Raw genomic sequence first — 11,908 nt, forward strand, 5'->3', positions numbered from 1 at the left:
TTTCCCGAACATCAATGAAAGGCGCCAGGTTGCTAGGAGGCACGCGCTGCCTTTACAGTCCCACTTCCTCTAGGCCTTAAAAATGGTTCGTGATCCTGGGGAAGGCCGGTGCCAATAATTCGTATATTCCTGGGGAGGACGAAGGAATTTAGCCCACTCCGTCCCGGCCATATGGGAGATAGAGTTTGTTAGGATGGGAGGGGAACCAAGAGAAAAAGCCGGTTTGGAGAGAGGAGAGTGTATTTTCGACATACCAATGCAACCAGAAAAACAGCGAGGCACAAGCCGGTGACAACGATTACCAGAGAAAACCCTGAGAGATAGGTTATTCCACCGCTGTCACCATCTTCTATTGTTTCAGATGACACTTCCTGCCCATCTGTTGCCTGTTGTGTGTCTAGGGGAGTCTCCTCGTCTGGGCCAGCCGGCACCTGTGAGGTGGAAACTTCTTCATCTCGTGGACATGTTTGTACTTCAGGGGCTGTCTTTTCATCCAGGCTGGCCATCATCTGTGAAGCGAGAGCTTCATCTTGTGGAGATGCGGTCTCCTTCTCTGCCTCGATGACCGAGCCGGAGTGGCTTGGGACTGCTGTAGAAGCGGAGGACGCTGGCGCCACTTGAGTCGCAGCTTTCGCATCCGAGCTGCGGGAGAAAAGGGAGCTCAAAGGCTTCATCGCTCGGTACTCGGCCGGCGAGATAGATATATCTTAGTGAGTTTTATATGAAAGGAAGGCAGGCTGGCAGGCGTCCAAGGTCTTCCAATAGACACAGCAGAATCACAACATTGCTGAGAGAGAAAAAAAAAAAAACAAAAAAACAATATACAAAACAAATAATAGTCTAAAAGATCTTGCGGATTATGAGTTTAATGTAGAGAAGCCCAACGAATCTCGGTCGAGGCAGAGGCCAAAAACTTTCAAGGATCTCGGACTCGGATAGTTTCTTTCCCGCCTCAAAGTGCCCGGAGCAAGCTAACACACCTTTGCCGGACGGAACATAAGCTTAGCGCAGCGCCGATATCCCGATGCTCAGCAGCGAGCTCGTGCTTCGCATCGGAGGCGGATAAAATAATTTCATCACCCGCATGCGGACTGGGCCTTGGGCAGCTCCAGCTCCAGCTCAAGCAACAACTAGCTTTGTTGCCTGGGGAAGATGTCGGAGGTCAGGCACTGGGGATTTCTTAGATTCGTGGATTGCATTCCGAGCTGCAAAATCCTCGAAAGCTGACTGCCCGTGGGCCAGCGCATCGGACATCGCATTCATCCGAGATCTGTTGGTTGCCTGCCTCGTATTCCCTGTGTTGTAGCGGGGGATCGTGTTGGGTATTGGCAGTTAGGAAGTGAAAAGCTTCATCCTCGCGGCGTCTTCGGATCCGAGGGCGAACTCTGTCTGGGGGTGGAGTATCCTCCGCTTGTCATCAGCATGCATGCATGGCATAGTGTGATGGTGTGTGGTGGCACAAGCCCGGCGCATCTTGATGCTTCTATATATATCTAAATCTATTGAAAAGTAGATAAAAGCACAAGTCGGCCGAAGCTGGTTCCTGCAACCTGTATGCTTCTTTTCGATGCTCCCTCTGTGCGAGGAAGACATAAATCCTCTTGCTTGGGATAGCGTTTCTCGCCGGATCCCGCGCTGTTGGGACCAAGGAACCTCTAACCTGTAAATCCCCAGACCCATATCCCAACAAGCTGCGGAGACTTGGGCGGATCCAACTGCAGCTCGTTCCGGTGTCTGGTCGTATCTGGATGGCACTCTCTATCTATTCGTTCTCGATACTCATGCATTCTCTCAGTCAGAGAGGGATATAGTATCAAGATCCCTGCACAGCTCAAGTTATGTATACAGAGAAGAAGACCATCGGAGCCCATGGGAGCAAATGAGAGCTATCCCCTCCTCCTCCTATATGGAAAGGCCCGGCTCTGTTTAGGCACCCAGCTGAACAAACCCTGCCGACAGAAACAAGACATCCCTAACCATTTGAGCTCCTGGATCAAATTGATCTACTTCGATTCCAGAACTATAATCAATAAAATACCCTGCACTCGGAGAAACTCCCATCCATCAACTCCCCCGTACTCCCCCGTACTCCCCGACTTCCCCCCCAAAAGAAACAGCACAGAACACATATACCCCCACCCCTCCCCGCGCAGCTCACGAAACAGCAGACCTCAAAACCCTCGCGGCCAACTCTCCCAGCAACCGGGCCTTATCCTCCGCCGGCAACGCCTGAAAAACCTCATAAACGCTCTTCCCCTTCGCATCCCTCGCCGCTCCAAGTCGATTCCCCGCCACCGCGCCGGCCACCGCCCCCGCCAGATTCGCAACAATGAATCCCAGCGCCGCCCCACTCAGGCCGCCCACAACTGCCCAGAACCGGCCCGTCGGCCGCGTCCTCCCGCCATGCCCAGCATCGCCATCATCCTCCGCCAGCCCTTCCTCGCGCAGCATCTCCTCGAAGACGGAGGCGAACTGGCGCGAGGCGAAGGCGGAGCCTGTGTCTGTGTCTGTGTCTGTGTCTGTTGCCGGGCCTGGTGAGAACGGCGGAGGGGTGTCGGGACGCCGCTGCTGGCAGCGCTCGAGGTCATATCTGCGGCGGCGAGCGGGGTCGGAGAGGACGTAGTATGCTTCGTTGACTTTCTTGAAAGCCGCCTCGCGGGCGGGGCGCTCGGGGGACGTGCTGGGCACACGGTCCGGGTGGCATTTCAGAGCGGCGCTGTATATGTACATACATATGTATGTGTGAATGAGTAACTATCTGGATCAATATATGGCATGCACGCCCCGGGCACTCCCGTAATTTGATTCAGTTGATTCAGTTGACGGACGATGCGCACCGTTTATATGCGAAGCGGACTTGCTGCTCCGTGGCCGACGGGTCTGTTTCCAGGATGGTATCTGCGAATTTTCTGGGTAAGTTAAGTACTCGTAGTAGTAGGTAAACAGCCAGCATCAAGCGGATGAGATGCAAGTGAAGTGAACAGTGAACGTACAGTAATCCACACCATTTTCTGTTGGATATAACATATCTCATGATTAGTCTCTGGATTGCACCCGGCGAGCCTAGGGTTCTTACCGTCCATGACGCATGCGCTGGCTGCCCAGCTTCAAATCGCAAAGATACAAGAGATGGATTCTATGAGTATTGGACTGGAGCAGGGGACGAGGTGTTGGCTCGGGTGACAGCATCAGGGCACATCCTGGCAGAGATCTTTTCCCCAGAGCGACAATTGAAACCGTAAATAAAGTCTGTCCTCACCGTAAGTTAACTGGTTAAATAGTTGGAAGGTTAAATATTGATGGGCCTGGATGGCTGATCGAGTATGTGTATACTATAAACTGCATAGACTCTAGACACTAGTACTCTATTTCCTTTATATATCTATTTTACTCTATATACTCTAATGACCATAACTTAACCAACTGGTTGTAATGGTATGTTGGCGGCAACACACTCTCTTGAAGAGCCTTGTCTTCGTCCTCTGATATTCTGATACAGACCACAGCACGTCACCGACTCCAAATCCTCCAACGGCTACCCAGGCATGCCGATTTGATTTTGATAGACTTACCGGCATGGCCTTGAGTCGTTCTTCGACGTGCTCTTCTGGCTGTGTGCCCGTACTGAGTCCCGTAAAGAGCAGGCTATAGAAGTGGTGAAGGTGATATCTCCAGGCATTTGACAAGGCCATCGAGGACAGTGAGAAAGCAACTGAGCAGGCATTGTGCTTGAAGTTTCTTCTTCTTCTTCTTCTTCTTCTTCTTCTTCTTCTTCTTCTTCTTCTTCTTCTCTTCTTCTTCTTCTTCTTGTATATTTTCTTCGTAGGCAGCCACTAGCCCGCATCACGTTAGACGGCGGCCTATCCCCAGCCACCGCGAGGAGACATCTAGATAACTACCTCGTAGGAGATCCAACATCCAACCACCCGCGGGACGGTGGACACTTCACTTCGATGCCACCCATTGTCCAGCAATCCCGTCCTCCAATTGATGCTATGGTCAGATAAAACAGCATATGTCCCGTTGCCCTCTGAAACACCTCTAGCTCCGGTGCGCAAGCCTGCGTTTCAACCGGGTCCCTCTCTCTGTATCTGCTACCTAGTGAAATACAAATATATTTCCTCAATTTTCCGCCGCATAAGACCCAACGCACTCATCCAGCCGAACCAATTAACCCGTAGGTCGCACAATTGCACACCCCACAGGGACTAATCACCTGCATAACCATCCTTAAGTAACCACATCACTCCAGCAATGGACTGGCTGTACCCCTTCAGCCGCATCGGCCGCCGTGCACGCAGTCGAGACCGCTACTCCACCACCTCCTCCTCCCGCCACAGTCACAGTCACAGTCACGGCCACGGCAAAAGCCACAGCCGGCCCTCCCTCTTCAACCTGGGCGGGCACGCCAACCGCTCCACGACGTCTGCCGCCTCCCTGTTCTCCATCGGCAGCGCGGGATCCTCGTCGTCGCGCCGCGCAAAGCCGCGCTCGGGCTTCGTTGCCCGTGTCGTGCGCAGCATCCGGCGCCTGTTCCGGCATATCGTGCGCTATGCGCGCAGCCATCCGCTGAAGGTGTTCTTCATGGTCATCATGCCGCTGATCACGGGCGGGGTGCTGCAGAAATTGCTCTCCGTCGTGGGCATACGCCTGCCACCGTCATTGGGTGGGAGCCATAGTGGTGGCTTTAAGACGGGCAATGGCGGTGGTGGGGGGGGAGGGGGATTGGGAGAGAGTGTTGGGGGGTTGGTGTCGTTGGCGAAGATGTTCGTGTGAAGCGGATATATAGATATAGATACAGATACAGATATAGATATAGATATATCTACAGTCGTTCGAAGAGGGCGGAGCGGGGAGGAATTGAAGGGAGCCAGTGGAGTGGACGAGTTAAACTTATGTATGGGATCTATCTATGAATGCGCAGATGAGCCCCACCGCCAGTCCGCACAACAACAAACTGTTCCCTTTTTTATTATTATTATTACGATATTTTTGTTGACCTTTTGTATTTTTTTGGGATTTTTTATGTTGTTGCATCTTTTCCTTGTTTCGGCGGCCTTTTCGAGCGAAGTTCTCCGCTGTATTTTGGATCGTCCCCAAGGAGGGATCCATAGATAGGAACCAGCCATGACCAATTTTAGATGAGATGATATGGTTGATGCCAGAGGATGCTCTCCCTATATATATGTATTTTTTGCAGTTTTCTTTTCCCCCTCTCTTTCATGGACGTTTCCTCTTATACAACGTTTTCTATATACTGATTTTCTCTGGAAGCAAAAAGATAAGAGTACGTACAGTACAGTACATATCCAGTACAAAAGCTACAGCGCAACACAGTACCATCCCACCGCATATCCAACTCAAATTCGGGAAATGCATCGATAAGTTGCGCATACATACGTGCATACATACATACGCCAGCATCCGCCCCTCTGCTCTGCATCCTGCCATTTCATCATTGCACGTAAAAATAGCAAACCGCCCCAGGTCGGGCCGATATTTACACAGGAGGAATCTTACAACACCCCCCTCCCCCCCCTCCTCAGGCAGATAGGCAGCCTGCTGCAACCTTGTAAACTGACTGGCCTGTGCAGCGGCTTTTCAACTCAAGCTTTCCACAGCGTTGAGCAACTGGGAAACTCAACTGGAATGGCATGCAAGGGCAATGCGCGCAGGACGACTCTTTGGTTTGGTGCAAAGTAGCAGTTAGATGCTGTCTGAGGGGTGGACGAGGAGCATGCCGTGTTGTTGTTGTTGATTGGTGTGATGAGAATGGGGAGAGGTAGTGTATGTGGTTAAACTTAACCCGCGGAAGAAGTGCGATGGCCAGGCTAATAGGTAAGTACCGGAACGGATATAGGAGGTTGTTATACATAGGTACCATTTAAAATAGTACAATAAAGAAAAAGATCGAATGGCAAAGATGGGCAGGATATGGGGGAAAAATTATCGAAAAATGTAGTTATATATATCTATAAAATACAGATCAACGCATAGCCGCTCACCCATCGAAAGGTTGAAAATAGGAAAACAAAAAGGAAGAAAAGGAGAAATATAGAAACTGATGAACACACGCCCTGATACCAAAATCAGAATTGAATCAACCTTTTTTCCCCTTTTTCCGCGATCCAGAGTTATTCGGCCGCTTCTGAGTCCCCCCAACAACAGACACATCCGCGTCAGTATCTACGCCATCCTCTCTACCACCCTCCGTCACATTGCCGTCCGCTGAACCAGCCTCACCGGCTTCCAAAAACCGCCCCAGGGTTCGCCTGTACGCCCAGAGCGGAAACTTCACCGCAAAGGTATCCCGCAGACCGGGCCGCGGAATCTCGTCAACATCCAACAAGAACTCCTCCGTCACGCCGTCCTCGTTCTCCTCTTCCAGGAACACTTTGCCCCCAGCATCGACGATGAGAACCTTGCCGTTCTCCGCCATCACCCGCTTCCGATCGCCGCGGTAGCCGATCACGCCCTCGCCGTTGGGCGTCGCATTGCCAGATGACCGCCCCTTCTTCTTCCCGTCCTTTCGATTCTCCTTATCCATCATCCGCTTCTGCCTGCGGTTCATCGCCACGGCACCATCACCGGGATCCGCGCCTGATCCCGCTCCGGACGCAGCGGCACTGCCATTCAACTCGCCCAGGCCTGCAATGCCCTTGACACCTAGCTCATCGCCCCACGCCGCCCGCCTGGCGTGTCGAATATAGCGATCCACAAACTCCCGCTGCCGCTTCCAACTCAGCACCAGCGCGCCATAATGGGCCGCGCCGCCAAAAGTCACAAACAGGCCGAATAGCACGCTGCCCAACCCTGGGCGGAAGCGGGAATAGTAGTATCCCGTCCCCTTCCACTTGGGGAAGCCATTGCGCAGGAAATGGTCGTAGCGCTCGCGTTCGGGGCCCTTCAGGATGTTATGGACGACGCCGAGGCGGGCGTAGCGTTCCGTCGCGAGTTTGAGAGCGTGGGCGATTTCGCGTTCCGAGGGGCCCTTGGAGACGCGAACGCCAGGTTTTTGGCGTTTGTTGGTTGTATAGGAGGCGATGAAGGTGCGTTTGGCTTTGTCCGGGTGGAGTTGTTTGGATTTTTTGCGGAAGGCCTTGAGGAGGTCGGCCTGGGAGACGGTGGGTTTCACGCCAAGGAAATCTGTGGGAGAGGTGTTTCTCCCGGGTGGGGGAGTAAGTGTTAGTGGATAATTTTTACTTCTTCGCGGGATCAATTATATTATTGTTGCTGTTAACGCTGTTGTTGTTGCTGGTGGTGGTGATGGTTTTTTTTTTTTTTTTTTTTTTTGGTTTCAGGTACCTTTAGCCACAGTTTAATGGCATGGAATAAAGAAAAGAGTGTCTGGCACATACCGTAGAAGGTAACATTGAGACCCTCGGTCTGCTGCACCTCATCCCGCAAGCGGAATATCTCATGGTCTAAATGCAGTCAATGACAACATAAACATTAATTAGTCCACATGTACAGTTACATTGCACGCCAATTCAGTGTGTGGGGTCAGGAATGTTTGCGATTTCGCGAACATGGGTTTCGAACCTTCTTTGGTCCACGCAGCCACCAGAGCCAACAAGGTTGATAGGACGACCAAGAGCCTTGCCAGCGAATGCCTCATTTTGGGCGAGAAGAGGGATGGGGATTAATATACTGCGTCGTCGTAAGAGGAAGGCTCCTGAGGATGTTGGCGCCCGACGAGGCGGGGATGTGGGAGGGTAAAAAAAAAAAAAAAATAAATAAGATGTATCGCGAACGAACAAAGCGGAAGCCTTGTCAGAATAGCGTGGGCGAGGCGAGACAAGGGACTGAGACGTAGCGGGATTCCCACTCTCCTGCCCTGGTCGTGACACTTCTTCGTTTCGTTGTCTGTGTCCCTCTTTATGCTTTTCCCCTTTGTGTCTCTTGTTCCCCTTCTGTTTCGCAGCAGTCTTGAGGATGTTCGTTTCTCCACCGGGCCCCAGAGAGATTTCAACGTGGACCAATCAACCCGTGCAGCGTCGCAGCGAGTTCAAAATACCGATTATCATTATTGAGAACAAGCAAAGTCAAAGGGCCGCACTGGATGTGATGAGGATGTGGGCATCTGCAGACTGCAGGCCGCAGACAGTTGGACAGATATGTAGTAGTTGTGCAAGGCTACGGAATAAAGGCCGGGTTGGTGGTGATGGTCCTCGCAGAAGGCTAGTATTTAAAGGGCCAGCACCCGTCGTCTGGTTTCTCGATCTCCTCTTTGGCAATCTCTCTGCCTTTCCTTTGGCGTATCCCTTCCTCTTCGTTGGCCTTTCTGGGTCCTGGGTCTCGTTGCGGTGGAAGAGAAAGGTTGAATGAAGCTGGCGATGGGGCCAGCTGGGCCAGCTGGGCCTGCTCTTGGGCAGCCACAGTGAGGCGTTGCCCAAATAAGAAAAACAAGAAACACTCCGTAGGAGAGATCGAGTTCCACGCCTCGTATCTCAATGCTTAATCCCACTCGGACTGTGAATTCCTCCTGTCTGGCGTGATCTATTGCATTCCTTCGGTCTCGAAATCTACAAAATCCCAATCTCCAAACCCCGATCGGGCAAGCGTCCACGTGACGGCGCCCTGCCACTGCTGAGTCAGTCTGCGTGAGGCTGAGTCCTGGCGCCTTTCCCTTCTGGGCCAACCGTCACTCCTGCTTTTTGATTCTTCAACGCTTTGAAACTGCGAGAACTTGCATCGACGACGGACGATTATCCTATCCCAGATTCCCATTCAATCCTGCTGCCTTGAGTACTACTCCAGGAGACAAAGCCCCCTTGGAAGAACGGTACGTGGCTTGAATTCCCTGTCCTAGCCACCTCTTTATCCAGATTAACCCCTTATTCTCAAATTCATTTTCCCCCTTGAAAGATATCACTAAAGTAACCTGTTAAGATAGAAAAAAAGATCGCCCCCCCCCCCCCCTTCAAACAACCTGTCAGCAGCTTTTTGAATCTAGCCCTCGTTTTTCTTTTCCCCACGGAACATACATATCCCAAAGCCCAACGCAATGGCCCGTCTTCAGATTCCTCTTGACGCCTTGACGTCGCGCTTCAACCTCTCAGACAGGTTCGCTGGAGTCCGCTCCCAGTCCCTCGCAACCCGCTTCTCCAATCTCAGACCACTTTCGGAGTTCTTCGATATCAAGCGGGTTTCCAAGCCAGCCAACTTCAGCGAGGTCCAGAGCCGTGTCAATTACAATTTGAGCTACTTCTCCAGCAATTACACTGTCGTCTTTGTCATGCTTAGCATTTACAGCCTGCTCACGAACCTCATCCTTCTCTTCGTCATTCTCCTGGCTATTGGCGGCTCCTATGGGATTGGCAAGCTGGAGGGACGCGACCTGGAAATCGGTGGCTTCCGTGCTACCACATCCCAGCTCTACACTACACTACTCATTATCTGCGTGCCCCTTGGTCTCTGGGCTTCTCCACTAACCACTGCCCTTTGGCTCATTGGAGCTACCGGAGTCACCGTTTTGGGTCACGCTTCGTTCATGGACAAACCGATCGAGAATGCTTTTTCAGAGGAGGCGGTCTAGATGGTCGGCCGCGAACTCCTTACGATTCGCCCCTCTGGGGAAGACCATCGGGGGTGCGAGTGCGGAGATCGAGCAAGGAGGGTTGGCCGAAGCAGCTGGAGGAGTCTGTTCAGATAGAGCAGCTGGGTATGGTCGACTATGGTGATAACGACGACGACGACGGCGATGACAACCAAGGTGTGCGATTAGGTCCGCCGTTCGACCACAACATACGGGCTCTGCGCCCTGACTATAATTCTAGCGTGCGCCTCAAAGGATATCATGGCGTCGATGATGATGAGTTGTACGGGGAGGATTCCTCGAGTGATGACGAAGACGAAGACGAGCATGGCCTTATTGGCAGCGACCCTAATAGTACAATGGCTTATGCTATGCAGCTGGCTCGCCGGGATAAGCAGGCGAGGCTTGTCGAACGGGCTCTAGCGAAAATACGTCGAGCGCAAATACAAGGGCTATCAAAGGTCAAGCTTTCGCAGCGGGAACTTGATGCTTTGGAGCAGAGGAGGCAGCAGGATGCCACGGTCGAAGATTCGAAACCCAAAGAAAGCAATCGGCAGCCTGCCATTGATAGCAAGCCTGTAGTTTCGGACAAACGAATACCGGGCGGGTACGCTTCTTCCACGGGGTCTCCCAGACGCCACTCACCGACCCCTGGCAAACCATCGAGCCCTTCCTCACAGAAGTCCCGTTCGCGAGTGCCCTCGATAAAGCCAACCAGGATGTCGCAGCGCCCGGACACATCGCCCCGCAACAAGCCTCAACAGATCTATCCACATGCCCTTCCATATTCCGTCCCGGAAGACCCGACTGCTCGGCCAGGTTCCTCTCCGTATCAACCAAACAAGCGCCCCGGATCCGGTTCGAGCAGCCATTCAGCATACCCAACGCACTACCACCACCCGCCATACTATACGTATCCAATGCCTGCTACTGATCCACGCTACGCCTATTCTACACACCCGCCCCGAAACGCCCCACCACCAGCTATGGACGCGACATACCAGCCCGTCTACCGCGCCATGTCTGGCGACTCGTACATGATAAACCACTCATCCTCCGACCCTTTCGTTGTGCAGCATGCCTCGCGCCTCTGCGAGTCCCCCCCTTCCATGCGCAGAAGCAGCGAGAGCAGCAGCAGCGGCGACAACGGTGTGCACATCGCGGTTGAGAACCCTAGTGTGCCAGCGGGGTACGCGGCGAAAGGGACGACTGGTGATGGTTCTGGCGGTGCTGGTGGCATCCACGGGCGTATACGCCGTCGAAAGCGTCGTCATTAGTTAATTAAAACCAGTTCCTTATCACTTGCCTTGCCTGGCCTGGCTCGTTCCCTCGTCTTCGTCATTGTTTGTGAATTGTAATTAAATCTATCGCTATCATCATTACTGTCGTTTGTCTTTCGTCATAGATATTTTACTCAGTTTCACTTATATACAAACAAAAGAGAATAGACTCTAGACTCTCTTTCTTCCGAGCGGCGTCTCGGTCCAATCACCCCCCCCCCCTTTTTTTTTTTTTTCTTTTCCTTTTCTTTTCCTTTTCGCTTTTTTCTTACTTACTATTTGCTATTAATTAAATTTTACTTAGGAGATACTCGAGACAATTGAAACATCTTCATGTCATGACAAGCAGGGGAGACAGAAGTTCCTCCACAAATCTCAGAACAACTTGCGGCCGTGTCCATCGCTAGTCGTCCTAGCAAACCACATTGTAGCCCAAACCCTCCAAATCGGAATCAGAGGCTATTATTAGACGTCGAGAATGACTGGTTTTCAAACGGCATTTTAGCAGGGGAATAATAGTTTCACACCGCTAAAAAATTGTTTTTAATCGTAGTTATCATCTAGCTTAGCTTTTGATACCATTAACTTAGTTAGAAGATGGAGAATGAACCATGATTCACACAATGAATTGTATATCAGACGTTGGGTTAGAATAAAATCCTCTGGAAATGATGTATAACCACAAAAGAAGGAAGACGGAGTAATGTTGGTCCTCATCGCAATAGTAGTTATAGATCGACCATGTTATTTCTTGAAGCTGTGTGTCAGTCGAGCAACAACATCCTTCTCAACCGCAACCAGCCAAACACTTGTCTCAGCTTTTTTTCTCAGCGCCGGCACCGCACTTATCCTCACTTTACTTGTTATTTACCTTTTGGAAAGGAATCAATCTCCCCTCCCCCCACAGCATCTGATACGCCTATCTGTATCTACCGAGCCGGATGATGAGATGTGCGAAGCTTTGCTATTGGCATAACCTTGGCAACTTTAAGCGTTCAAGGCTTTCTGGAAACCTTATCGAAGAATCTTATCCTCTGAAGGATTCGAATTTTTATTTAAAATTGATGTTAACATGAGCAGATCCCTTCCC

The 11,908-nt window shown here is 51.6% G+C and overlaps 4 protein-coding genes across 4 annotated transcripts; 1 reads left to right on the plus strand and 3 right to left on the minus strand.

The window, feature by feature from the left end:
• Positions 1–1,119: 1,119 nt before the first annotated feature.
• HCAG_04145 (predicted protein) lies at positions 1,120–1,418 on the minus strand (the record flags this gene model as incomplete). Its single annotated transcript, XM_001540255.1, has 2 exons — positions 1,120–1,295; positions 1,385–1,418. 2 exons carry the CDS (start codon positions 1,416–1,418, stop codon positions 1,120–1,122), a joined length of 210 nt encoding a protein of 69 aa, XP_001540305.1.
• Positions 1,419–2,154: 736 nt separating this feature from the next.
• Positions 2,155–3,964, minus strand: HCAG_04146 (predicted protein; the record flags this gene model as incomplete). Its single annotated transcript, XM_001540256.1, has 5 exons — positions 2,155–2,716; positions 2,838–3,011; positions 3,077–3,105; positions 3,456–3,645; positions 3,900–3,964. The coding sequence occupies 5 exons, from the start codon at positions 3,962–3,964 to the stop codon at positions 2,155–2,157; spliced, it is 1,020 nt and encodes a 339-aa protein (XP_001540306.1).
• A 2,136-nt stretch (positions 3,965–6,100) lies between these two features.
• Positions 6,101–7,618, minus strand: HCAG_04147 (conserved hypothetical protein; the record flags this gene model as incomplete). Its single annotated transcript, XM_001540257.1, has 3 exons — positions 6,101–7,146; positions 7,359–7,424; positions 7,543–7,618. 3 exons carry the CDS (start codon positions 7,616–7,618, stop codon positions 6,101–6,103), a joined length of 1,188 nt encoding a protein of 395 aa, XP_001540307.1.
• A 1,389-nt stretch (positions 7,619–9,007) lies between these two features.
• HCAG_04148 (conserved hypothetical protein) lies at positions 9,008–10,815 on the plus strand (the record flags this gene model as incomplete). Its single annotated transcript, XM_001540258.1, has 2 exons — positions 9,008–9,359; positions 9,539–10,815. 2 exons carry the CDS (start codon positions 9,008–9,010, stop codon positions 10,813–10,815), a joined length of 1,629 nt encoding a protein of 542 aa, XP_001540308.1.
• Between the last annotated feature and the right edge of the window lie 1,093 nt (positions 10,816–11,908).

The sequence above is a fragment of the Histoplasma capsulatum genome, genomic scaffold (genome assembly GCF_000149585.1).
Source record: "Histoplasma capsulatum NAm1 scaffold_4 genomic scaffold, whole genome shotgun sequence".
NCBI classification, from domain to species: domain Eukaryota; kingdom Fungi; phylum Ascomycota; class Eurotiomycetes; order Onygenales; family Ajellomycetaceae; genus Histoplasma; species Histoplasma mississippiense.